At 47.2% G+C, this 25,896-nt stretch overlaps 1 protein-coding gene across 1 annotated transcript in view; it reads left to right on the top strand.

Annotated features, from left to right (window-relative positions):
- The first annotated feature begins 229 nt into the window (after positions 1 to 229).
- Positions 230 to 25,896, top strand: part of SFMBT2 (Scm like with four mbt domains 2) — a 180,678-nt gene continuing 155,011 nt past the window's right edge. The window contains exons 1-3 of the mRNA XM_052650792.1: positions 230 to 328; positions 17,417 to 17,567; positions 23,132 to 23,226. Of these exons, the coding sequence (XP_052506752.1) occupies positions 17,468 to 17,567; positions 23,132 to 23,226 (195 nt within the window). The 5' untranslated portion in view covers positions 230 to 328; positions 17,417 to 17,467. The remainder of the gene's footprint in view (positions 329 to 17,416; positions 17,568 to 23,131; positions 23,227 to 25,896) is intronic.

Below are 25,896 nucleotides of genomic sequence, written 5' to 3'. Positions count from 1 at the left end.
GCGTCCCAGCTCGTGTAGGGGAAGGGGTGCAACGTCCCTCCGGCTAATTGGCTTAAGACGTGCCGCAAGCACTTGGAAAAGGTCGTTGAAGGAGTTCGCTGCGCACACACACAAAATAATAATCTTAAAAAAGAGTGCCGGGCATGCGCACAGAGAGGATGCCATATTGGAATGAGGCTGTAGTGGGAGTCCGAGCCGCGGAGCGGGCGCGCAAGGGAGGCGGCGGGCGGGGAGCAAGCGAGGCGCAGCGAGCGGGTGAGGCCGGCGTCCCCCGCCTCGGCGGCGCCCCGGCCTCTGTCCACGCCGCGGGGAGGACGAACTTCACCAGGTAGGACCCCGCGCCCAGCCCGCCCCGCGAGGGGACCTCCGGCCCGCAGGTTGAGTGCGCCGGTCAGCTTCTCTTTTTCCAGCTCCGAGAAAAAGGGAAGCTGGATTGGACTCGGGGTGGGGGGGCCGAAGGAGGGGGTGCAATGGGAGAGAAGCGAAAGGGCAGGGCTGGAGGAGAAGGCGACAGCTCTGGAGCAGATCCCCAAACTCCGCGCTGTGCTCCGGGTTGTCATTTTTGCTCCCCCTCGTCCCCTTCTTCCAGGTCCCTCGGCTTCGCAAAGCCCGGCCTCACGGGAGTCTGTCCGTAGTTGGAAAGCGTACTCCTCTCCGGGTGCACAGTGTCCCCTCCCGCCGCCCACCTTCCTCATTTGTGCGCTCATTTTGGCGACGCAGCCGCCCTTGCTACCCCGCGTTGGGGTCTCTTTCTTCCTTTTTTTTTTTTTTAGATGGTGTGTGTGTGTTCGGGGTGGCGGGGTGGTGGTGGTTGGGGGAGATGGTGGGGTGAGGACTGGAGACCAGCCATCAAAGGGATTAAAAATCGTGGACATATTTGGAATCGCCGCCCCCCTTAGAAACATTTGCCTGTGTAGCTGAAATGAATTTGTCAGTAGTAGTTTCGGAGCGTGCTCCGGCATGGATGATCTTTTTGTTCTTTTTTTCTTTCTTTTTTCTTCAGCGTTAAAGTCACATCCTGTCCCTTGGGGCTTTCCTGTTGTCTACTCTCATATAACCTCCTTTCACAATTACTAATCTGATCTGGCTTTGGAGTTTATTATTTTTAAAAAATGTGTGTATTAGCAAAATCCGCAAAAAAAAAAAAAAACCCCACCAAAAAACTGCTGTAGGAACTGTTAGATATATTTGTGGATTTTTGATCCGGAGAAGCAGGACACGATTAGCTGGAGAAAGGGAGCCTTAGCCGAGGGAAGTGGTTGATTTGCGGTGGCCAGACGCGCGCCCAGAGCCGCTCAGTTCTGGTGTTTTCTTGGAAGCCGCGGCGGAGGAGTATTTAGAAGCCTTGCCAGTTTCAATATGGCGGGCTAAGGTGGCTTTTAAAAACTGAAAATAAAGATTTTGAGGTGGGAAAAAACCCAACCGGAGTTGCCATCTGTTAGTTTAAGCTCTCTTTGGCTTCTCTAGTAGCTGCTTGAGCGAATTAAAGGGGAAAAAAGAGAAGGAATGAGCTGCCCTAGTTTTTTCCGTGGTTAGAATCTGCGTGTGTCCATTCCATTGCTAAAGGGGAAAGGGGTACAACTGGCCCGGACCGGGGCATCGGAGCAGGACTGCTCTGCGTGCCTTTGAATCAGTGGGCATACCTGTGTTTGCAGTTGGGTGGGAGTGTCCAAGAGATCCGCCCCAGATTCGTGTGTGCGTCTCCGAACCAGACCCTGCCCTGATTTGACGTGACAAACTGCTGACACGTGGTGCAAAATGCATGAGGGCAGAGGGAGTGATTTATTTCAGCTTTCTAGGAGACCAGTTCTCTTTCTGTCTCTGTACGCAGGATCCTGTGTGGGTAAAGCCGGGTAGGTGCAGCGGTGTGCCGCTTACTTAAAGGACTCAGTATCCAGGGTTTCGGGGGCAATCAGGCTGCAGACGCCAGTGGGGTTGTGTGTGTGTGTTTGTGCAGGGGGCGCGCCGTACTTAGTGGAGGACACCGTGTAGTTTGCGCCGCGGTGGGGTAGAAAGTGGGAGTGGGGGGCGGCGGCGTCCGGGGCGCGGTGGGTGGGGTGGAGTTGGGGTGTGTGAAAGTACGTTGGCGGAAGGGCGGGGGCGCACGGCCCTGGCTGCAGAGCGTGGGGTGGAGCGGCGGAGTTGGTTTTGGAGTTGCGCTCTAGGGAAGGTGGGGGATGGGGAGAGCGTTCGCGGAAGAAAGTGCCCCTCGTCCTTGTTGGATCGGCGAGCCTTCCAGGCGATCGAGCGGGGGTGTTGCCTTGGGGTTGAAGAGGGCGGTGAGGTGCTGGGGAGAGGCCGACTTCTGGGTCCTTAGAGGGCCTGAGAGTTTGAGGGCAGAGTCGGAGCTTGTAAGTGGAGCCCGAGGGTAAGCGAGCAAACGGAGTTTCCTTAGCTGGAAGGGGTCCCCGACAGGGGTCGCCAGTGGCCAGGATGCAGCCGCGGAGCGATGGTCGCGCAGCGCAGCCTGCAGGGTGGACCAGGGGGATGGGGGCCACAGGGCTGCCGCGCGCCATCCCCGGGGCCAGGTTGGGGCAGGTTCGGGGGACTTTACCTGGGCCCGAGAACCTGATGGCGCGTCTGCCTAGTGCGCCAGAAGATTTTAAGTCTCAGGATTAAAAAGCGCTGGCCAGGTCTGCAGTTACCACAGTGACGTGGGCTCTGGGCATTCGCAGGGGCTTCGAGGAAGGATCGAGGGGGTCGACTGTCCTACTTGGACGGTCGCCGCGCCTTCGGACAGTCTGCCCCCTGCGGCGTCCCCAGGGTAGGGCTTGGGAGCAAGCATTCCCCAAATTGGGGACCCCGCGGCAGATTTCACCTCCTACTGGGCAATGAAGCTGACCCTCAGGCCCAGAGGCGTTTTGCACCCGCGACCCCCAAGCTGAGCGCGCGGCGTGGCGCGTCCCCGGCGCTCCGGTCCCTGGCGTCCCCTCGGCGACTGCTTCCTCGTGGGCTTCGGTCAAGGGTAAACCAGCCTAAAATGGCTCAGTGCTTGTAAACTGCAGTTTCAGCCGGGAACCCCTCCCCTCGTCCTCCTGACGTCGCTGCTGACAAGCGCACAATCCACTCCAACGCCCCGAAACCTGCGATTTTGCACGGAGCTGTGCGGTGGAAGTCAACGTACAACCGATGACAAAGAACATTCCCCAGGATTCTCGCGGGGCCCAAGTTTCCCTTCTTGTGGGGAGGAGCGGGCGGAGGGCGGAATGGAGACGAAGTAGGAGCACCGCCGACCCCCCTCCTGGAACCTAGACTGGAGACTGTTGCGCGTGAAAAACCCGGGAGGTGCACGGGAGCAGCGGAGGGCGACCTTGCGGCGCGATGACCACTCACTGGGGCGCTCATCCTTGACTGCGTCCGTGGTGTCCGGACGCCGGGAGCCTGGGAAGCCGTTTCCAAACTTCTGGAGACCTGCTTGCAGTTTCGCTTTCGGAATTTTCGGGATCTTCGTGTGGACAGAGTTGGGTGGGATTCCGGGAAGGGCAGGGCGCCCGGGGCTGACCGAGCGGGTCCTCGTTCCTTTCGGCGCAAGAGTGAGGTTGCTCACACACCCTGGTGTCCCCTGTATTGCCTCCCTGGACCCCGAGCTCCGGCTCCTCCAGGGTCCGGGACTTCAGGCTCTGCGCTCGCCCCTTGGCTCCGCGTTTTGTCCGCTCTAGCGGTGCATTCGCGGCGGATCCGAGCCCACGGGTGGGAAACTGTCTCGGATGCCCGCAGACCGTGTCCGAATCCAGACCCATCGGCGCCGCCTGCTACCTTCCCTCATCCCTCCACCCTCGCACCCTTGCCGAGGGACCCGGGGGACCGATTGGTGTGTCTGCACCAAGCAGATGGACCCGGGTTTCACCAGATGAGAGAAAAAGGGAAAACCGACACAAATTCGGCCCCATTTCCTGGGGAGGCGGTTGGGGGTGGGAGGGAGCGGGTGAAGGAGGGGAGGGGCGAGGCCTCGGTAGGCGCGAGAAATTGCTGGCGAGGCGCTCCTTGGAGGTAGGAGGTTTGCTACTCGTTCCCTGCAAAGCGTTACATTTGCACACACTCTGCTTCCTCCCTTCGATGGACAAGTACTGTTTCAGATGTCTGTCGTAGCTCACTGCTGAGACCCAGCCGCTGCCTGGAAGGTGGGGGGCATGGACAATACACCCCATAGGCACCAGAAACCCTCCAGTCCCCTACTCAAGCGCAGGAGACACTCCCCTGGCCAGTGGAAACCGCCGTCCACTGGCAGGGCTATTCAGCAAACCTTACTCTAGACAACTGCGCCAGTCAGTCTGTTTTGATGTGTGGTGTTCTAGAAGTGCTGGCAGAGACCTGCAGGGGTGACAAGAGTATTTCCCCTTTCCCATTGGATTACCCACAGCCTAAACCTCAAACAGGCCATACTGACGGTACCCTGGATTTCTTTAATGATGGGAGTAATTGATCAGAGAGGGCTTTTCTTCTTAATGTTTTCTTGCAGAGATTATGGACTGATTATGAAGTTATGTCAGCAAGGCTGACCACTCATCAGATTCCATTTTATGTTCTCTGACTGAGGTGGCAGTTTCCACCTTTCTCTCAGAGGACTTGCCAAATCCGAGCAGAAATGCTGGGTGATAGAAACATTGCTCAGAGCAGTAAGAGAATGCAGCCTCCCTGGAATTGATACAGGGTGCTTTGGGGATACAAGAAGCGCAGGCAGTGAAAATGTAGAGAACTTAAAAGTTAAAAGAGGGTTTGTTTTTTTAAGTGATTTGAACAAAAATAGTTAATGTGGAGTTTGAATCATCTCCAGTTCTAGTATTAGATACCATTTCTCTTTTAGTATTTCACTTTCTGGGGACCTTTTGGAGTTCCTGTAACAGTGTGGAGGCCATAAAGAAGAGCTTGGTAGACTCCCCTGGTGATCCAGTGGTTCAGCCTCTGTGCTTCCAAATGCTGGGGGCATGGGTTCAGTCCCTGATTGGTGAACTAAGATCCCACACACCATGGGGCACAGCCAAAAAGAAAATAAAAAATAATAAAGAACTTGTAAAAAGTTCTTGCCCCCAAAAGAAATTAGGATCCACAGTTTAAGACATATTTAGTATTATTTTCTGACTGTTCTTAAATCGACATTTCCCTGGGGAAGCAAAACTAGTTAGGGAAATTACCTCTGTGATGGCAAACCAGTTGCAGTGGTGACTTGGGACCTGACAGCTGTGTTTTATGAGGAGGATTCCGGACAGAGGAGGCCAGGACAGAATCCAGAGGAGACCTGGTTTCAGCGACGCTTCTGTCTCACTGTGTGACCGTGGACCAGTTACTGGTCGTCATCTTTCTGAGAATCAGCTTCCATATCTAAGACTAAGTACTTTAAAGTAGAAACTCACTCAAACATCTCCATGGTTCTATTTGGGGAAAAAAATGTGTGGTTCAACACATCTGTGCAGACCTGCCCACGTGATTCATCTTTAAGACTCTGGTCTGGGGGGTAGAGTGGACGCTTGACTGGCCATCATCACAGAGGATGTCTGTGAATGCAGATCCCTGTCCAGAAGTAACGTTACTGTTGTTAAGTGATACAAGTGCACATGGGGTCATGATTTCACTTAGGGTCTGGAAAAGGAGAGATGTAGAGAAAAACTGAGGCATACCACTGTAGTTTTCCCATATAATCCAGTAATGGCAGGCCCTGGGCCAGGTCAGCCTGCCTTTGAATACAGGCCATAGAGAAAACTTTGATTTGAGTTTGCTCTAATAATTCCTAGACTATAAGGGACCATTCCAAATAGCCCCCTGTACCCCACCCTCCCACACAAGGTGACTGCTTAGACTTCATCTGATGATATTCATGATATGTGTGTTTGTGTGTGGCAAGGGGAAGGGGGGGTAAACTGCAGCCTCCACATAACTCAGCCAGTGAAGGAATCAGAAACCTGACCCTCTGTTTTCCACACCTACCCTTCAGGTTGGGCCACTAGGCACGTCCTCCTCTCTTTGTAAGACTGAGAATGTCCTGGGATAGTTCACAGGAAACTTGATCTTGTTGGCTAAGCCAAGCGTTCTCTGTTTGGAGGTCAGTGTAAACAAGATGTTTATAGACAGGACAGTGTATGGTAAGAGGAGATACTCAATTTGGAGCTTGCAGTCCAACAGGGAATGAACTGTGCCGTGCTTAGTCACTCAGTTGTGTCCGACTCTTTGCGACCCCATGGACTGTAGCCCGCCAAGCTCCTTTGTCCATAGGGATTCTCCAGTTGCATGCCCTCCTCCAGGGGATCTTCCCGACCCAGGGACTGAGCCTAGGTCTCTCGCATTGCAAGCAGATTCTTTACTGTCTGGACCACCAGGGAAGCATTACCAAATACAATTCTTAAGGTTTGGTTTTGTATGATCAGCCCAGTGGTGTTCTGATTGAAAGGTACCACCCTTGACTCCCTATCTCGTTAGCCCGTAGAGAATTTTAGTTATAATTTTGGCTGTGCCGCGTGGCATTCAGGATCTTAGTGCCCCTCCCAGCACTTGAACCCACTCCCTGCAGTGGAAGCTCAGAGTCTGAACCACTGGATCATCAGGGAAGTCCCTCGTAGAGAATTTTAAAACATGCTAATACTTTGCTGTACATCAGCAGTTAGGGTCATTCCTGTTACCTATGATACTCACTCTTCAAAAAGTTTTACTCTCTCGTCCTGTAGGTTTCTATTCTTTTTTTATTTTTTGTTTTTTATTTTTATTTTTTTTAGGTTTCTATCCTTGTGATAAGATGGATGTCTTAGACATTGATTTAAAGAAAGAATCCATTGTGCTTTCAGGTTCAATTTTTTTTATTTTTTTAAAAAAACAGTGACGCATTTTGGTTGATGCCTTATATTCAGTGAACTCTAGCGTTGGGCAAATCGGAGAAGGCAATGGCACCCCACTCCAGTACTCTTGCCTGGAAAATCCCATGGACGGAGCCTGGTGGGCTGCAGTCCATGGGGTTGCTAAGAGTCGGACATGGACACGACTGAGTGACTTTACTTTCACTTTTCACTTTCATGCATTGGAGAAGGAAATGGCAACCCACTCTAGTGATCTTGCCTGGAGAATCCCAGGGATGGGGGAGCCTGGTGGGCTGTCATCTATGGGGTCGCACAGAGTTGGACACGACTGAAGCGACTTAGCAGCAGCAGCAGCATGAGCGTTTGAAATGCCAAGTACAAGTTCCTACAAAGCTTCGTGTGAAAGGTCATTTAAACAGATGCTTATTTACTTGGCTGTGCTAAGTCTTAGTTGCAGCTTGCAGGCTCTAGTGCCCTGACCAGGGATTGAACCTGGACTCGCTGCATTGAGAGCAAGGAGTCTCAGCCAGTGGACCACCAGGGAAGTCCCTGCCATCATTTTAATAAAGGCTGATGGTTCTGGAGCATCCCGTTTTTCTCTCCTCCCCTCTCCTTTGTCCCTAATAGCCCATAGGGCTGTTACTAAGAAACAGCCAACTCTGGGATGAAACCTAGCCCTCTGGTTTTCTGTGTTCTTTGATGTTCTGCTTGGAGGCAGGAGAAAGGCTCTAAGTGGAGTAAGAGAGTGTTTGGAGCCTTGAGTCTTGGTCCTTACCATTTATTGTCTTTACAACTTTAGCTTAAATATGCTTTCTTTTTCCCAGCCAGCTGCAGAATTCAGATGCCTTTTTTCCCCTTTCCTCCCTGTACTGTGAACTAGCGTGGCTCAGGGCAGTGTAGCAGGTTGTCCACTCTAAGTAGCCAGCTGGGCACTTGGGACTAGCCCCATCTCTTGAAAGCTTTTGAATGAAGGCTTTTGGGATCCAGCGCAGACCTTGGTGACTACTTCCTTTTTTGAGTCTCTGTTCCGTTTGAGAGGATTGTATATTGTTCTTTCCTACCACATCCATTCTCAACTAGGAAGGTTCAGGAAAATCCAGATCTTCTGAAATGTTTGAGCGGGTTGAGAGAGAGACTTTTGGAGACCTCTAGAATAGTCCCTGTGTTTTACAGTTCGTGAAAACTGTTGCTTGTTGTGGTTTAAAAGGCCCAGAGTACATTCTGCTAAGTGATGGTTACACTGCAGGGTTAAACCAGCTCTTCACAGGATTGGTTACATTTCCCAAGTTCTTTATAACTAAAGTAAATTAGGGTGTTTTTATTGACTTGGCAGTTGGATGGGGCCCAACTTACTATTGTCTTATTTATTCTCCTATTCCTCTAGAGCTTCCCTGGTGACTGAGATGGTAAAGAATCTGCGTGCAGTGAAGGAGACCTGGGTTTGATCCCTAGGACGGGAAGACTTGTTTCTAGTAAATTTCCTTTCTGCATCTAGATCATACCTCTCATGCCTTTTGATTGGTGCCCCATTTTATAGATACATATCTGTGGCTTAAAGTCAAAACCTGAAATGCTCTTCAGGTGGATCCCCAGAGCTCAGCCTGGGGTCACATCCTTCAGGGATGGGCTTGCAGAGTCCAAATCAGTTGAAGTATCTGTGCGTCTGTCCTCCTTGAAGTCATCCATTCAGAAAACCCCCTCAGAAAATTAGGTACTGATGACTAGACGCTTACAGTGGGCCTTCCAGGTGGTGCTAGTGATAAAGAATCCTCTTGCCAATGCAGGAGACTTAAGAGGTGTGGCTGCAATCCCTGGGTCGGGAAGATCCCCTGGAAGAGGGCATGGCAACCTTGCCTGGAGGATCCCATGGACAGAGGAGCCTGGTGGGCTGTGGTCCATGGGGTCACAAAGAGTCAGGCACGACTGAAGTGACTGCACGCACGCGTGCTCACTGAAGGGGACCCTGTCAGGTGTACTTCCTGAGTTCTAATGACTGTACGTACAACGCATAGGCTCATTTCCCTAACTGACCCCTGTGCACAGGTGTGTGATGTGGGATGCACGTCTCCTGTAGAATGTGAGGTTACTTAGCTTTGTTACGGGGGCTTCCCAGGTGGCTCAGCGATAAAGAATCCACCTGCCAATGCAGGAGACTTCAGAGACACGGGTTTGATCTCTGGATTGGGAAGATCCCCTGGAGGAGGAGATGGCAGGCCTCTCCGCCGGGATTTCTTGCCTGGGAAAACTCCCCTGATAGAGGAGCCTGGTGGGGTTGCGCCCAGACTGAGCAGGAGTGTGATAACTTTGCTGCAACCTCGGATGGTGCTCTGACTCATCGCTCTTAATATTTGCAGATGGCAGGGAGATCCTGTGTTTGCAGTTTGTCCAAGTTACTAGCACGGAATGTCTGTGTTAATTCTGAACGTCACGCTTTGATAAGGCCTTACAGCCAAGCTCTTCTGTGTCAAGTATTTCTTGTCCGTCGTATGCTGACGTAAGGATGGTGTTCACCTTTGTGGCTTGCAAGTCAGTTTCTGGTGTGACAAGCCCTAGAGAGCTACCTTGATGCAAAGACCAACGGTTAAGTCGATATTATTGCATCTTTCAAGACCTAGTCTATCTTGATAGGAAATACGTAGAGAATTGTACATACATAATTCGAAGGGAAATAGTTAACAAATAAATGAACTTCCCGGATGGTGGCACAGCTAGTCTGTGATTTGATTGGGTTTTCCTTTCTCTCGAGCAAGTAACGTGGAGGGCTGTTACCTTTCTCATTTTGCCCACGCTCTCGCTCTTGAGTGGCTGATTTAGCTCTTATCTGGAGTAACACACTTGCTGTTTGATTCGGATGGGAGATTAAGAGGTGACAGTTAAGACTGTGAATCAGAAGACACAATTGGCTACGCTCTGCGCGACAGAATCTAGGTGAGAGTGACGTAAGAGGAAAACAAATATTGTATATTAACACATGTATGAGGAATCAGGAAAAACGGTACTGAGGAAGCTATTTGTAAGGCAAGAATAGAGGTGCAGATGTCGAGAATGGACCTGGAAGGTCGGGGCGGCGGGGGGGGGGGAAGAAGAAGGTGGGATGAATTGAGAGAATAGCTTTGACGTATATATGCTCCTGTGTGTAGAACAGCCAGCTAGTGGGAAGCTGCTGTATAACGCAGGGAGCTCCTTTGGTGCTCTGGGATGACCTAGAGGGGTGGGATGGCGGGGGATGGGACAGAGGCTCCAGAAGGAGGGGGCATAGCTGATTCACTTTGTTGTGCAGCAGAAACTAACGCTACGTGTAACACAGCTATCCCCCAGCTTAAAAACTTCTTTAAAAAAAAATACGACCCAGTTTGCTGTCGTGGGGATCATTGGCTGCCACTGGCCTTGCGATGTACTCTTTGACCGTCTCTTACCCTCTGCAGATCTAATTTCTTGGGACAGAGGTATGAATTGGGATGTGAGAAGTTAGCATTTCTTATGCTGGGGGAGCTGTTTGTGTCAGATTTCAATCCATTTAGAGTGAACTGGATGCATACTGGTTGCAAAGTGGCCAGGAGGTTGAGGTCCTAATCAAGGTGTAAACCAAGCTCTGGAGCACATGGCAGATGGCAGCGTTTCATGAAATCTTCTGTCCCAAGGAATCAGGTTATCTCCCTGGATGACGGAATCGGAAGGCCTGCCTCTTCTTGGAGAAACAGTGTTGGGTGGTGAGCATGGGGGAGATGGACTTGGTCACGCATGGTTAGTAGAGTGATCCGGGTGACAGGGTGGGTGTAAACAGAAGGGAGCCTTCCTTGCTGAGTGCCTGGATACTTAACACCTCTTTTCATCCTTAGAGCCATTTATAAATGTGGTTCTTGCAGATAACCGCCAGGATCCCAGGCTGGTATTTGCATGTTGCTTCATAGGAAGGTGGACGCAGTGATTGTTTCAGAGATGAGGTTTGGGTCGCAACTCTGTGCCTCCCTCAGAATGCTCTGAGATTTTCCATTTTGATGGAAATGTTTGGGAAGGTCTTGGCTCGGATGAGGTGTCCTGTGCTCATTAGGAAGTTCCTGGAGTGTGAAATGAGGCCATTTTCTCTGATTTAAATATGCTAGATTTCCACGGGCAGCCAGAGCCTGTCTGGAATTTCATAAGCTGTCCGTTTAGGCCTTCGCCTTTAATTTTCAACCTGGAGAAGAGTCTTTCTTTGGAGTCACATAAAAAACAGCTGCCAACCATTTCCCCGTTTCAGAATGACGAGCTTGAGATGGTAAGCATGTTAATAGGCAGTAAAATTGCCCGTTTCTTAAACTACTTTAAGTGGATCCCTTTGAAAGGGCTAGATAATTGGGTAACTTTAAAACAGATGCAACATTTCTTTTATTGCTATTATAGTAACACTCACTGGAGTAAGGCCTTCAGAGTGGTATGTGTTTTAACTTTGCCTTTTGATGAATGCAGGTAAGAATGATTTTTAATGCTAAGTCACTCAGTCATGTCCGACAACTTGGGACTTCATGGACTGTAACCCACCAGGCTCCTTTGTCCATGGGATTTCCCAGGCAAGAATACTGGAGTGGATGGCCATTTTCTTCTCATCGTCTTGACCCAGAGATTGAACCTGTGTCTCCTGCATTGGCAGGTGGATTCTTTATCCACAATGGAAAGCTTCATTAATGGGCTTTCCTGATCCCTCAGTGGTAAAGAATCTGCCTGCCGGTGCAGGAGACAAAGATTTGATCCTTGGGTTGGGAAGATCCTCAGGAGTGGGAAATGGCAACCCACTCTAGTATTTTTGCCTGGGAAATTCCATGGACAGAGGAAGAAGCCTGGCGGGCTGTAGTCCACGGGATTGGAGAGAGTCAGACACAACTTAGCAACTGAACAGTGACAACAAGCCGAGCTGAGATTTTTTTTGGCTGTTGGGGGGTAAGGGTGGAGAAACCAGAGACAGCATTTGACATTATTATTATTTTTTAAATAAATTTATGTAGTTAGTTATTTTTGACTGTGCTGGGTCCTCACTGCTGCGCGCGGGCTTTTTCTCTGCGAGGGGGCTACTGTTCAGCCGAGCTGCTCGGGCTTCTCTCGTTGCAGAGCACAGACTCCGGTGTTTGTGGCACACGGGATCAGTAGCTGTGGCTCTTGGGCTCTAGAGCACAGACTCAATAGTTGGGGCGTACCGACTTAGTCGCTCCGAAGCATGTGGGATCTTCTCGGATCAGGGATCACACCTGTGTCTCCTGCATTGGCAGGCAGATGTTTTACCAGAGTCACTAGGGAAGCCCCCGCCCATTTTGGGCCTTATTGATAGGCTTTCAGATAAACACAGCGCCCACCCTGAATTCTAGAGGACCACCCAGTCATCTTCATTACAAGCATGTTACTAAGGAGCACGGTCCTTTTCGGGTGTATTTATTGGGGTTGGCTGTGTATCAGGGGACCCTCAGATGGAGGGGTGGAAACCACACAGCTGGTTTCTCTCTGAAGTAGTCATCTGTAGCTGACAGCAGAACCAGGAGGTCACAGCCTTTGGTGGAGAAGGCGGGCTGAGCTCATTCACTCGGCAAACTTCTCACTGGCCAGAACGCAGTGGCATGACCACATCCAACTTTTAGGATGGTCCAGAAATGTTTGTTTTGGGTAACCAGTTCCTCCTCCTTGCAGACAAAGCAGAAAGTGGAGATTTGGTGGGGGAGGGGGTCTCTGGTGCCTGGTCATTTCTCCCTACGTGCAGGTTCTGGCACTTTCTGTCCACAGTAGAGTCGCTTGTGATGATCAGGTCGTGTGTCTGGGTTCCCAGCCCGGCAGTACCATTGTCACCCCTCTATAAATCTGCCTTAATGGCCCCAAGTTCAGTGATTGCTGAACTAAGTGGAGGATGTGTGAGTAGTAGTCATAGTTCCTATTTTGCTGACTCACAAATAAAGGAAAGTTGGTGCATGGAACCGTAGCCTTGTATGTGTAAGAATTTAATAGATGGTAAAGACAGGCTGTTAAAAACCCAATGGGGTAGGAATGGATTATTAACTTCTTCACAGTTGGGGAGGACAGTTTATGAATATAAGTTTTAGAAGACATAAAGTGGATCGATGGATCAGACTAAGTTGAAAAAGACCGCATGTTCCATCCATGTATCAGAAGGTATCACTAAGGGGAGAATTAAGGGAAAACGTCTGCAAGGGTTTTGTGGGATAAGATATGCAGGGCTCTTAAAGATCCATTAAAAATACCAACAAAGTTAAAATGTGGAAAAGAGCTGAGATGTCATGGGAGAATTGCAAATTATGATGTCCATAATAATGAAAAATTAAAAAATCAAAATAATGGCCAGCAGTGGGAGAGGGATAGCAAATAAATAATGTATTCATATTGTAATGAAAATCATACAACCATTTTAAGTCATGTTTTCAGAGAAGTTTAATGATGTGGGAGACATGCTTTCTAGGTGATATTAAATATAAATGAATTAAAATTCTAAATTCTGTATGAAAAAAAAACCCACAGAGAAGTATCTGGAGGAGACACTATAAGTACAAAAGAGATTGTCCCTGAGTGTTAGAATTACAAGTGATTTTAGTTCGTCCGTTTTTAATTTTATTTTGCAAGACTTGTGCAGAAAGTGGAAAGGTTATCTTTTATGGAAAGGAAAAAAGTAAACATTGTGAAAAAGCAAATGGTGACATGTCATTTACCAAAATAAATAAATCTTGCGGCTGCCTGAGTAGACAAAGACTTGTTACTTGTCCTTATAGAACAGTGTGGGTTTTTGGTGTAAATGTTGTTGCTCTTGACTTCTATTCAAAATGATGGGTCTGGTTCATTAAACTGAACTTATTTTACAGTCGCTGATTACCTTTTTACAGCATGTAGTTAGACGCAGACAGAGTTGAATCAATAGGAATCTTAAAAACTTGAGCAGACTTTTTCCTCCTTTAGTAAGGGCATAGAAGCTACTGATATTTGACTAATTTACTAGTAGTTAGGTTCATAGACTTTTCCTTGCAGAAAAACTGTGCCTGGTTACATTTCTGAGGTGGAATGATTTTCTTTAATTTGTAGATGAATGAAAGAAGCTGTAATCTTAGTGGCATAACTTACCTGCTAAGATTGCTTCTCTTTTGAGATTGTTTTGGTATAAAAACAGCACATTCACTGAAAACCTACTACTTTAAGAAGATTGCAGTGAAAGATTTTGAAATATTATGGAGAAACTATTCAGTCTGCTTTTGAAGTTCTTTAGGTTTTAAGATTCCTATGCTCTTTAAACTAGTTTGCTATATATTAAAACTACCAAGAAAGGCAAGAATTGGTGCTGATTTAGGGCATATTCCAAACTCAAATATCATAAACTTCTGCTTACCTAGGCAGTGGTCTGGGTGTTCAGGATGGCAGCTGCTAATCACATAAGGCTTTAAAATAGATACGCATGCATGCTCAGTTGCTAAGTCACGTTCGACTCTTTGTGACCCCAAGCCTGCCAGCCTCCTCTGTCCATGAGATTCTCCAGGCAAGAATACTGGAGTGGGTTGCCATTTTCTTCTCCAGATTTAAATAGGTATAAAAAGAAATATTACTCAGCCATGAAAAAGAATGAAAAATTTGCCATTTGAGCAACATGGATGCACCTGGAAGGTATTATGCTTAGGGAAATATGTCAGACAGAGGAAGACAAATACTATATGTTATCACATATATAGAATCTAAAAAATGTAACAAAGGGATATAATGAAACAGAAGCAGACTCACAGACATAGAGAACAAACTAGTGGTTATCAGTGGGGAGAGGATGGGGGAGGGGCAAGTTAGGAGTAGGGGCTTAAGATATATAAAATCAGTTCAGTTCAGTTCAGTCACTCAGTTGTGTCCGACTCCTTGCGACCCCATGAATCGCAGCACGCTAGGCCTCCCTGTCCATCACCATCTCCCAGAATTCACTCAAACTCAATGTCCATCGAGTCGGTGATGCCATCCAGCCATTTCATCCTGGGTCGTCCCCTTCTCCTCCTGCCCCCAATCCCTCCCAGCATCAGAGTCTTTTCCAATGAGTCAACTCTTCGCATGAGGTGGCCAAAGTACTGGAGCTTCAGCTTTAGCATCATTCCAAAGAACACCCAGGGCTGATCTCCTTTAGAATGGACTGGTTGGATCTCCTTGCAGTCCAAGGGACTCGCAAGAGTCTTCTCCAACACCACAGTTCAAAAGCATCAATTCTTTGGCACTCAGCTTTCTTCACAGTCCAACTCTCACATCCATACATGACCACTGGAAAAACCATAGCCTTGACTAGACGCACCTTTGTTTGCAAAGTAATGTCTCTGCTTTTCAATATGCTATCTAGGTTGGTCATAACTTTCCTTCCAAGGAGTAAGCGTCTTTTAATTTCATGGCTGCAGTCACCATCTGCAGTGATTTTAGAGCCCCCCAAAATAAAGTCTGACACTGTTACCACTGTTTCTCCATGTATTTCCCATGAAGTGATGGGACCAGATGCCATGATCTTTGTTTTCTGAATGTTGAGCTTTAGGCCAACTGTTTCACTCTCCTCTTTCACTTTCATCAAGAGGCTTTTTAGTTCCTCTTCACTTTCTGCCATAAGGGTGGTGTCATCTGCATATCTGAGGTTATTGATATTTCTCCCGGCAATCTTGATTCCAGCTTGTGCTTCTTCCAGCTCAGCATTTCTCATGATGTACTCTGCATAGAAGTTAAATAAGCAGGGTGACAATATACAGCCTTGACGTACTTCTTTTCCTACTTGCAACCAGTCTGTTGTTCCATGTCCAGTTCTAACTGTTGCTTCCTGGCCTGCATACAGATTTCTCAAGAGGCAGGTCAGGTGGTCTGGTATTCCCATCTCTCTCAGAATTTTCCACAGTTTATTGTGATCCACACAGTCAAAGGCTTTGGCATAGTCAATAAAGCAGAAGTAGATGTGTTTCTGGAACTCTCTTGTTTTTTCCATGATCTAGCGGATGTTGGCAATTTGATCTCTGGTTCCTCTGCCTTTTCTAAACCCAGCTTGAACATCTGGAAGTTCACGGTTCACGTATTGCTGAAGCCTGGCTTGGAGAATTTTGAGCATTACTTTACTAGCGTGTGAGATGAGTGTAATTTTGCTGTAGTTTGAGCATTCTTTGGCATTGCCTTTCTTTGGGATTGGAATGAAAACTGACCTTTTCCAGTCCTGTGGCCACTGCTGAGTTTTCCAAATTTGCTGGCATATTGAGTGCAGCACTTTCACAGCATCATCTTTCAGGACTTGAAATAGCTCAACTGGAATTCCATCACCTCCACTAGCTTTGTTCGTAGTGATGCTTTCTTTTTTTTTTTTTTCTCTCTTTTTTTTTTTTAATTTTAAAATCTTTAATTCTTACATGTGTTCCCAAACATGAACCCCCCTCCCACCTCCCTCCCCATAACATCTCTGTGGGTCATCCGTAGTGATGCTTTCTAAGGCCCACTTGACTTCACATTCCAGAATGTCTGGCTCTAGGTGAGTGATCATACCATTGTGATTATCTTGGTCGTGAAGATCTTTTTTGTACAGTTCTTCTGTGTATTCTTGCCACCTCTTCTTAATATCTTCTGCTTCTGTTAGGTCCATACCATTTCTGTCCTTTATGGAGCCCAAAAGATACTAGGTATCGTCTCTTAATTCATCCTGCAGGAAGAGCTACCTAAGGGAAACCAAGATATACAAAATATTAGGTAGTAATTTCTCAGTTTTTTCTTTATCAGGTTATGCCCTATCACTCAACATGTTCTTATTCTCTATTTCCATTCAGTCTCTCCCTGTCTGTCCATCTATCTGGCATGCAGCCGCCCTAATGATTTTTCTGAAACAAACCTGATCGTTTTGCTTCTTAGAAGGAAGCCCTGCAGTGCCCACTTCTGCCTGCAGAGTGAAGTGCAAGGATCCGGTCTCTATTTTGGCAAACCAGCCCTGACTGGCTGACTCTTAGTAATGATAGCACCTGGGTATTTCACTGGCTGTTAAGTACACAAACCAGATTGTAGGATTCTGTGAGAATCGGCTGTAATTTTGCCTGTTTTCCCACCAATTCTAGCAGAATGCAAGTGTGGAGTCACCCTCTTATTACAGGGAAAGTGCAGTTGGTCAGAAAGCACGTTATTGGCATGCAGTGATGCTTTGTCTGGTTTTAGTAACAAATCACTTGTGAGACACCAGTTACCTTCCCTGTGTGTGGGGATGCTGAGGCCCGGGCAGGGGATGGGGGATGGGTGCGGTTCCTGCTTCATAGCTTCCAGCGAGAGAGGAGGGAGAACGTAGATCTCGGAATGTCTTACTAATGCCACCAAGGTAGAGTTGGGGGTTGAAATGGCAGTTTTGTTGATTGGATGACACTTCTGTTGATTGATGAAAAATGTGTCTATCTTACTGGTGATGATGACCTGGAGAAAATGGATGCTTTTGCTGTGCTGTGACCTTGTTGTTGACCTTGTGTGGGTATGTGCTCTTTAGTCTTCAGTCCTGGTATTTTCTGTTGCTAACGTGACATCACTCCCTGCATGTTGTAATGATCGGTAGCCGCTTTGATGGGCTGTCGTTAGTGTCGGAGAGTTCAGAAATTCGTGGTTATGATTGCCGTGCTCTGACTTCTGCTGTTGTTGGTTTCCCTTAGGTAACTCTTCCTGCAGGATGAATTAAGAGAAGACGATCTCAGCCGTTGAGAATGGAGGGCAGTGTGTCAGCTTCCAGTATGCAGGACCCTTCATCCTCACCCTTGGAAAAACAGCAGAGCTCCGCTGATCGTAATGGAGATCTTGACTCAGGTGCGATTTTGTTTCCTAAACGGGTTTGGCCCTTTGACGTCTTGATCGGTATTTTCCTGAGAATGTTTAGAAAACATTGGGGCGTATTCTGAGGCTTTACATACTGCTTGTTCTGAGATCTGCAGGGATATTTATAAGCATATAGCAGCTTGAAAGTTAACGGAAAATTGGGTTCAAAATACTAGACAGAGCAGGCTAGGTTATAATAAGGTGACATGTCACTTCAAAACCTCAGTGGCTCTGTGATCCAGCAGTCCCCATCCTGGGCGTGTGTCTGGACAAAACTGTAGATAAGTGCACCCCACTGTTGGTGCAGCACTGTTTACAGTAGTGAAGAGTTGGAAGTAGCCTAAGTGTCCGTCGACAGATGAATAGACTAAGAAGATGTGGTACCCAGATGCAGATAGACTCTCAGCCACGAAAAGAATGAAATATTGCCATTTGCATCAGCACGTATGAATCTAGAGGTTGGTTATCGTACTAAGTGAAGGCAGTCAGAGAAAGACAAATACATATGATACACTTTATGTATGGAATTAAAAAATAGTACAAATTGAACTTATTTACAAAACAAAGGCACTCACAGACAGAAAACAAGCTTAAGTTTATCCCTCTCGGATAAATTAGGAAGCTGGGATTAACATATACACACTACTATGTATATAATAGATACAACAACATCCTGTTGTATATAGCACAGGGTACTCTACTCAATATTCTGTAATAAACCATAATGGAAAAGAATCTGATAAAGTATATATATGTGTGTGTGTGTATGTATGTGTGTGTAACTGGGTCACTTTGCTGTACACCTGAAGTGAACACAACATTGCAAATCAGCTGTGCTCCAATAGAAAATAAAACCTCGGTAGCTTAACACAGTAAGTGCTTATAAATTGGCCATATCGTTTGAGCAGGGCCAGTGGAGGCTCTGTCCGGTGAGTCCTTCCACACCCTCTTCAGGGCTGCCATCTCTCCACGATGCTCCGAGGTCTGTCCTCACAGGGGTGAGCCGGGCTGGAGGGGCTTGAATCAGCGCTTAAATCCTTGAGCCCAGAGGAGGAGACCTTTGCTCCCAGTCTCTTGACTAGAACTAGTCGCGGGTTTTGGCTGCTGCAAGGGAGGCGACCAAGTAAAATTGTCTCCCATGTGCCCAGAAAGAGAGGGCCAGGGTGATCTGCCCAGTTGTCGGATGCCCCTTCCTAAGACCCTTTCTTTCCTTCTTTTCTTTTTTTGGCTGTACCTTGAGGCTTGAGGGATCCTAGTTCCCCTATCAGGGACTGGACCTGGAACACGGCAGGAAAAGCACCAAGTCCTAAAGAGCATAATGTGAAAGATATTTAGATTCTGTGAATTTGTGCTAAAATATTTCTCCTTTTTAAGAAATCCCAAACAAAGCAATGGATATCTCTGATTGAATTTTCTGTTTAACCAGTGAATTTATACATGCATCTTTTTCTAACTACTGACGTAATAAAGAGTTTATTTTAAAAAGATAATTTTTAAAAAATAAAGGTTTGTGATATTTACATAACAGCAACTTTTATAAGGACAGCTTGGCTCTGAATCATAAACATTGCTCTGGAGAATTCATTAAAAAATGACCATTAGCTTCTGGGAGATTTGACCTGCATCTGAAAAGTTACAAGATGTGTCTTTGCATTTTAATGAGACTACGAGTCTTAACGTGGTTGCTCCTGGGTGTTTGTGTAGTTGGGGGTCCCCCACCCTCACTCCCAGTTGCTGCAGTTTCCTGCTTGATGATCCACTCTGATGAAAACTTCAGCTTCACACAGAGGACTCTCTGTCTCATAAACAGCTTTTTTATTTTTTGTTTTGCCTCATTTTAAGGAAGGCTCAAATAGTAGTTGGGGCCCATGACACTCGAGTCCCCTCAATGAAATGGTTGTTCAGTCGCTAAGTCATGTCTGAGTCTTTGTGGCCCCGTGGACTGCAGCACGCCAGGCTCCTCTGTCTTCACTATCTCCTGGAGTTTGCTCAAATTCATGTCCATTGAGTCGATGGACTCAGTGACGTTATCCAACCATCTCATCCTCTGCCGTCCCATTCTTCTTTTGCCTTCTGTTTTTTTCCAGCATCAGGGTCTTTTCTAATGAGTCAGTTCTTTGAATCAGGTGGCCGAAGTATTGGAGCTTCAGCTTCAGCGACGGTGCTTCCAAAGAATATTCAGGGTTACCATGTAAAATTTCTCCTCCTCCCAGCGGCCCTGAGGCCACCCTCAGGATAAGCCCCATGGATGCTCTGAGGCCTCCCCAGCAGACAGCCTGGGCAGCTCTGGTACGGGGCTCAGAGAAGGAAGTTGGGTCAGGATTGGATTCCTGCTCCATTTCTTCAGTTGCAGTGATGAAAGCAGGCAAAACAGTGTGCTGATGGAGATTTCTTGACGTTCTTTTTTCAGACCAGCTCAATGTAATTTGCTGATGAAGCCTGCAGATAGAGTGGCATTGCACATTCAGACAGGGCAAGCCACTGAGGGAAAGAATTATGCTGGAAATGTGGGCTTGATGTATATGTTTTTTGTATTAGGGGTATACCAATGTGAATAGTTGGACGCGACTTTGCGGCTAAACAACAACCAGAGTTGCCTGGGCTCTACTATTTGGGAAGGAAAGGAATCAACATTCTTTGTAGAAAATTCCAGATCTCTTACTCTTCCTGCTGGGCACTGGTTCAGTGTGACTCAATAATATTCCCCCTTCTCCCCTTTTTAGAGTCTCTTGGAACAGTTGTTGCCTCCCTAACTAGGAGAATGGGGTGTGTTTCTTTTTTTTTTCTGGAAAGTCTGTCTGGCCTTCTTGGGGTCTGGAAAGCTGAGACAGCCTTGAGGGCCTTGTGTTGTACCCCCTCCCAGGTGTAGTCCTGCAGCCGTGAACTCAGGCCTAGGATGAATGTTGGCTAGTCCTTGCTGCGTTCCATCCATGCCGTGTGTCTGTCCACTGTGCTTACAGTGACTGCTGTTCAGTGGCTAAGTCGCATCTGACTCTCTGTGACCCCAGGGACTGCAGCACGTCAGGCTTCCCTGTCCTTCACCATCTCCTGGAGTTTTGCTCACACTCATGCCCATTGAGTCGGTGAGGCCATCCAGCCATCTCATCCTCTGTCACCCCTTTTTCCTTTTCCCTCAATCTTTCCCAGCATCAGGGTCTTTTCCAATGAGTTGGCTCGTTGCAACGGTAGAACTGTTTTTTAAACCTTGTGATCCTAGGGACTATCAGCAGTTAGAATGATAAAGATTGAGTGTCTTCTTCCTGTCTCTTTCCACTTAAATATCTAGCTCACAAGAAGGTGCCCTGTAAGATTTCATTTACTCTAAACCTGCTGGTTTTCTGTTCCTTGACTGGGTACTGGAAATAGGTTTAATATTTCGCTTGCAAAGGACTTCATTGGCAGCCCACTAGTTAAGACTCTGTGTAGGGGGCACAGGTTCGATTCCTGGTTGGGCAACTAAGATTCCACGTTTCATGCCCCCCCCCCCAAATTTTTTTTCCCTTGCGAAGTTAGTCTTATTTCAGATGGTAATATTCTACAACCCAAGATCTGATCCCTTAAAAAAAGATGGGCGAGTCCTGTGTTGATTCCATTTTTCACTGTAAAGTTGTCTGCACGTCCGCTTTTCAGTAAAGTGTTCAGTATTCTTTTTCTAGTTAATAGGAGTGATTCTGGTCACATACCCAGCGTTCTGTATTCTAGAAATGGATCACCACCAATAAATGCTCCTTTCTTTTAAATCGTGACATTTCTGTAGTAGCTCGTCATAATCTGTTTACATTACATCATGGGGAATGCCTCCCACCGGTTCTTGTGCAGAGAAGAGAGATTGTCTATAGAGTTTCCTTGATAAAACGTGGATGGGTTTAAGAGGTTTATGAATCAGCTGTAAATATTTACTGTGGGTTTATGAGACCTCCGCTCATAAACATTGTGTGTTTATCTGTTGCTCTTTGAAATGGCTTTAGAGAATCAGCTGCTCAGGGCATAGGTGGCTGAGGAAGTGTCACTGCTACAGTTTCCAAGAGGCTGTCTTGTGGGTAATCTTCAACTTTGTACATGATTTTATTGTTAAAACAACATTGTTGTTCAGTCACTTGGTCGTGTTCAACTCTTTGTGACCCCATGAAGACCTATAAGACCTTCCAAAACAGCACTGAAGCCTGGCTCTTGGATGCTTTTTAAAGTATTTATTTAAAAACGTTTTTTTTTTTTTGGATTTGGACCATTTTTAAACTCTTTATTGAATTTGTTACAATACTGCTTCTGCTTTATGCTTTGAATTTTTTTTGGCCCAGAGGCATGCGGAATCTTAGCTTCCCGACCAGGGACCGAACCCACATCCTCTGCATTGGAAGGGCAGATTCTTAACCATTGGACCTCTAGGGGAGTCCCTCAGAAATCTGTTTAGATGATAGAGAGCGCCTGTGCTTTCCCGAGCACTGATCTCACTGTTCAGGAGGGACCCAATTATACCTTGTCCTTTCTTGATTGACGGGTGTGAATGCCTGGGTGAGCCCCAGAGCTGCTGTGGCCTGTTTTAGTGGGAGAGGAGAGTGGAAATGTAGCTTGTAATGAATTCACATTGGGCAGAAGCAGCCTTTTTGGTGACAGTGTAGGTGAGAATCTTATGGAGGATCAGGAGTTCTGGGGAGTGGGTTCAGAGTTGAACTTGAGATTAAGCCCTGGCTGTGGTCTCCCCGCCACTTCCAGGGACCGGAGCCGTCAGGTCTCCTCTGGTTCTGACTCGGGTTCCTTAGGGTCAGGCCTGGACAGCACCAAAGGTGTCTGTACGATAATCCCCACCTCCTAATCTGTGCCCCCTTCCCGTTCTGTGTACATATGTCCGTTTCCTGTCTGTCCCTGCCCTGCAGATAAGTTCATCAGTACCATTTTTCTAGGTTCCACGTATATGCCTTAATAGACGATATTTTTCTCTTTCTGACTTATTTCACTCTGTGACAGATTCTAGGTCCATCTGCATCTCTACAAATAACCCCGTTTCTCCCCTTTAATGGTTGAGTAATATTCGATTGTATCACATCTTCATCCATAGGTCTGTTGATGGACATTTGGGTGGCTCAGTGGTAAAGAGCCCGACTGCCAGTGCGGGAGCTGCAGGAGACCATTTGATCCCTGGGTAGGGAGGATCCTCTGGAGGAGGAGATGGCAACCCTCTCCAGGATTCTTGCTGAGAAATCCCGTTGACAAAGGAGCCTGGCGGGCTGCAGTCCATGGGATCGCGAAGAGTCAGACGTGACTGAGCGCACATAGACACACTCCTAGGTTGCTTCTGTGTCTCCTTCCAGTCTTCTCTTTCTAAAACCAGCAAATGGGAACTTTGAAAAAGAATTCAGCAGTGCCCTTCTACACATTGAATTTGTTCCTCTCTCGCACCAAAGAGTTTCTGATTTTCATGGAAGGCCAGTGCCTTTCCATTCTTCTTGCTAGTACTGATTTTCTGGGGTTTTTTTGTTTGTTTGTTTGTTTGGTTTCTGTTTTGAGTGTTTCTTTTAAACGTTAAAAAATTTTCATTTTGTTTGGTCTTTCCACAGAAGAGGGCTCCAGTTTGGAGGAGACCGGCTTCAACTGGGGGGAGTACTTGGAAGAGACGGGAGCCAGTGCAGCTCCACACGCATCCTTCAGACACGTAAGTGACGGTGGCGTCCCTTCTGGTTTGCGTTTGGGATGTGGGAGATGCCACACCTGTTCTGCGAAAGGGAATGAAAAGGAAAGATGAGTTTGGCCAAGATTTATCCCCTGGAGAAAGGAATGGCTGCCCACTCCAGTATTCTTGCCTGGAGAATTCCATGGACAGAGGAGTCCATGGGTTCGCACAGAATAGGACACACCTGAGTGACTAACAGTTTCTTAGAAATATGTAGCAGATGAGGAAGTGAGTGGCGGGGGTGAGCCTTGCTCTGATCCTGCCCACGGGTTTCAGCCTTGTTTTGAGCCTCAAAAAGCCAGAGCAGAAGGCTGTGTTCCCGTCCGTCTGGGGGACGGAGACAGGTAAGGTTGATGTGAGCAAATAAAAGCAACTAGGCAAGTAGGTGTTATGAGTCGTGTCTTCTTAGGAGATGTAAGGACTGGATATTTTAATTTTCCATTGATGTTTTTACTTTGAAAGGACACCTAAGAAGCCATCTAGCCATTTGTGGACAGATGAGCCTAATTATAGGAAATGCCAGAAGTATTCAGGAAATATTTGGATCAAACCAAAAAATCACCCTCATCAGTACTTTTTTTGAACAATGCAAATAGTGTGCCAAGCAGAGGGCAAGTCCCAGGAAGTAAAAAAAAATAAGTTTTTATCCAGTGTTTGCTTAAGAGATTTTGGTGCTGTATCATTAGCAAGAAAAAGAGTAACTTTCTAGGACACAAGTTCCTGGGTTTTCCTTTTTGCTTTACTGGAAATGAAAATTTGATAATGAGAGACATTCCACCCCCCGCCCCCATACCAGGCTTCCCAAGGCAGAGATTTAGCCATCATAAACAAATCCCGGGACTTTCTCTACCTGGCATGACCTCTTTAAAGGTGGATTGCATTCCTGATTGCTTTTTAACACTGACACTTAGATTGTTATAATTACTGGCTTATTATGAATGGGATTGTGGCCATTTAGTGAAACCAGCAGGCAAATATTAAAATATAACAAAACTAAAACTCGCCTATACCAAGTGGTTTCCGTTTTGCCAAAGCCGTTGTAACGTGAGCCCTGTCTGGTGCCAGAAGGACTTGGTAGATTTCTCCAGGCACTTTAGGAATGAGGTAGATCTTCCTTGGAAGCTCAGTGGTAAAGAAACTGCCTGCCAGTGTAGAAGATGCGGGTTCTATCTCTGGGTTGGGAAGATCCCCTGGAGAAGGAAATGGCAACCCACTTCAGGATTCTTGCTGAGGAATCCCATGGACAGAGGAGCCTGGCGAGCTCCAGTCCATGGGAGCTCCAGTCCATGGGATCACCAAGAGTCGGACATGACTTAGCAACTAAATAACAATTGATTGACAACTTTTTCCTTCCTTTCTGTACCGGGAAGTTACCAACATCTCTGTATGAAGTCAGTGCTGTTCTCTTTCACCCAGTCTGTTCCCCTCCCTGCCTTTCAGTCATGGTATACTGTCCTGTACTGCAGAGGACCCATGGGTGAACAGTTTATAATCCCATCATCTGTCTGTGCAGCAGATACTCAGGGACATCTGATGTGCTTGCTCTAGAATATTGTAGCTTGCAAGGGTGGAAAGTTTTCTTCTGTGGGGAGGGCTAGCAAATAGTCATAGACACTTGTGTGTGTGTGCGCTAAGTTGCTTTAGTTGTGTCCAGCTTGGTGCAACCTAATGCACTGCAGCCTGCCAGGCCCTTCTGTCCATGGAATTCTCCAGGCAAAAATACTGGAGTGGGCTGCCATCTAGAGGATCTTCCCGACCCAGGGATCGAACCCTTGTCTCTTAAGTCTCCTGCATTGGCAGGCGGGTTCCTTACCGCTAGCACCATCTGGGCACGCCTTCATAGATGATAACCCTTAATTAAAAAAAAAAAAAAAAAAAGAAAATCCATTTTCTGAGGCTTCACTGTTCACATGCCATCTAGCCACGAGCCATCTAGCACTTGGAAAGTGTGTCGTCGAAACTGAGAATGAAAGTGAGCAGGACCCTACAGGACCTTCCTGGGGACAAATACCCATGTTCCTAATTCCAAAGCTTTAGCTTCCTAAGGTCTTCTCTGAGTTTCAAAGAGCAGATTTAATCAGAGAAGTAAGAAAAATGAACAAGGGAAAGCTGTCAAGCAAGACAAAATAATAATTGTTTAGTTGCCAAGTCATGTCTGACTCTTGGGACCTCATGGACTCTAGCCTGTCAGACTCCTCTGTCCATGGGATTTCCCAGGCAGGAATCCTGGCATGGGTGGCCATTTCCACCTCCAGAGGATCTTCCCAACCCAAGGATCCAACCTGTCGTCTGCATTTGCAGGTAGGTTCTTTACCACTGAGCCACCAGGGAAGCCCCAAATAATGATAGTTTAGCCATAAAACAAAGTCAATGACCCTTAATTCCTCCTCATGGGCTGCAGATAACATCCTGAGCATGATCCTTGAGTAGTTTTGCAGATACCAAAACCCCCACCAGCTGGAAGAGGTTAACTGCATGGCAGCCAGCAGCATGTGGACCCCAGACACGTCAGAACCAGAAGGTTGATGACTGAGTTTCTGAACACATCACCCTGTTAACTCTGTACCAACCAGTCAGAGAATTGTGCATTAGCTGATTTCACAGCTTGTGGCCCACATCCCTGACTTTGCCTTAGAAACCCAGGGAGTTTGG

The sequence above is a fragment of the Budorcas taxicolor genome, chromosome 13, assembly GCF_023091745.1.
Source record: "Budorcas taxicolor isolate Tak-1 chromosome 13, Takin1.1, whole genome shotgun sequence".
Classification (NCBI taxonomy): Eukaryota; Metazoa; Chordata; class Mammalia; order Artiodactyla; family Bovidae; genus Budorcas; species Budorcas taxicolor.
The sequence above is the reverse complement of the archived record's forward strand: the minus strand, read 5'-3'. Positions and strand labels throughout refer to the sequence as shown.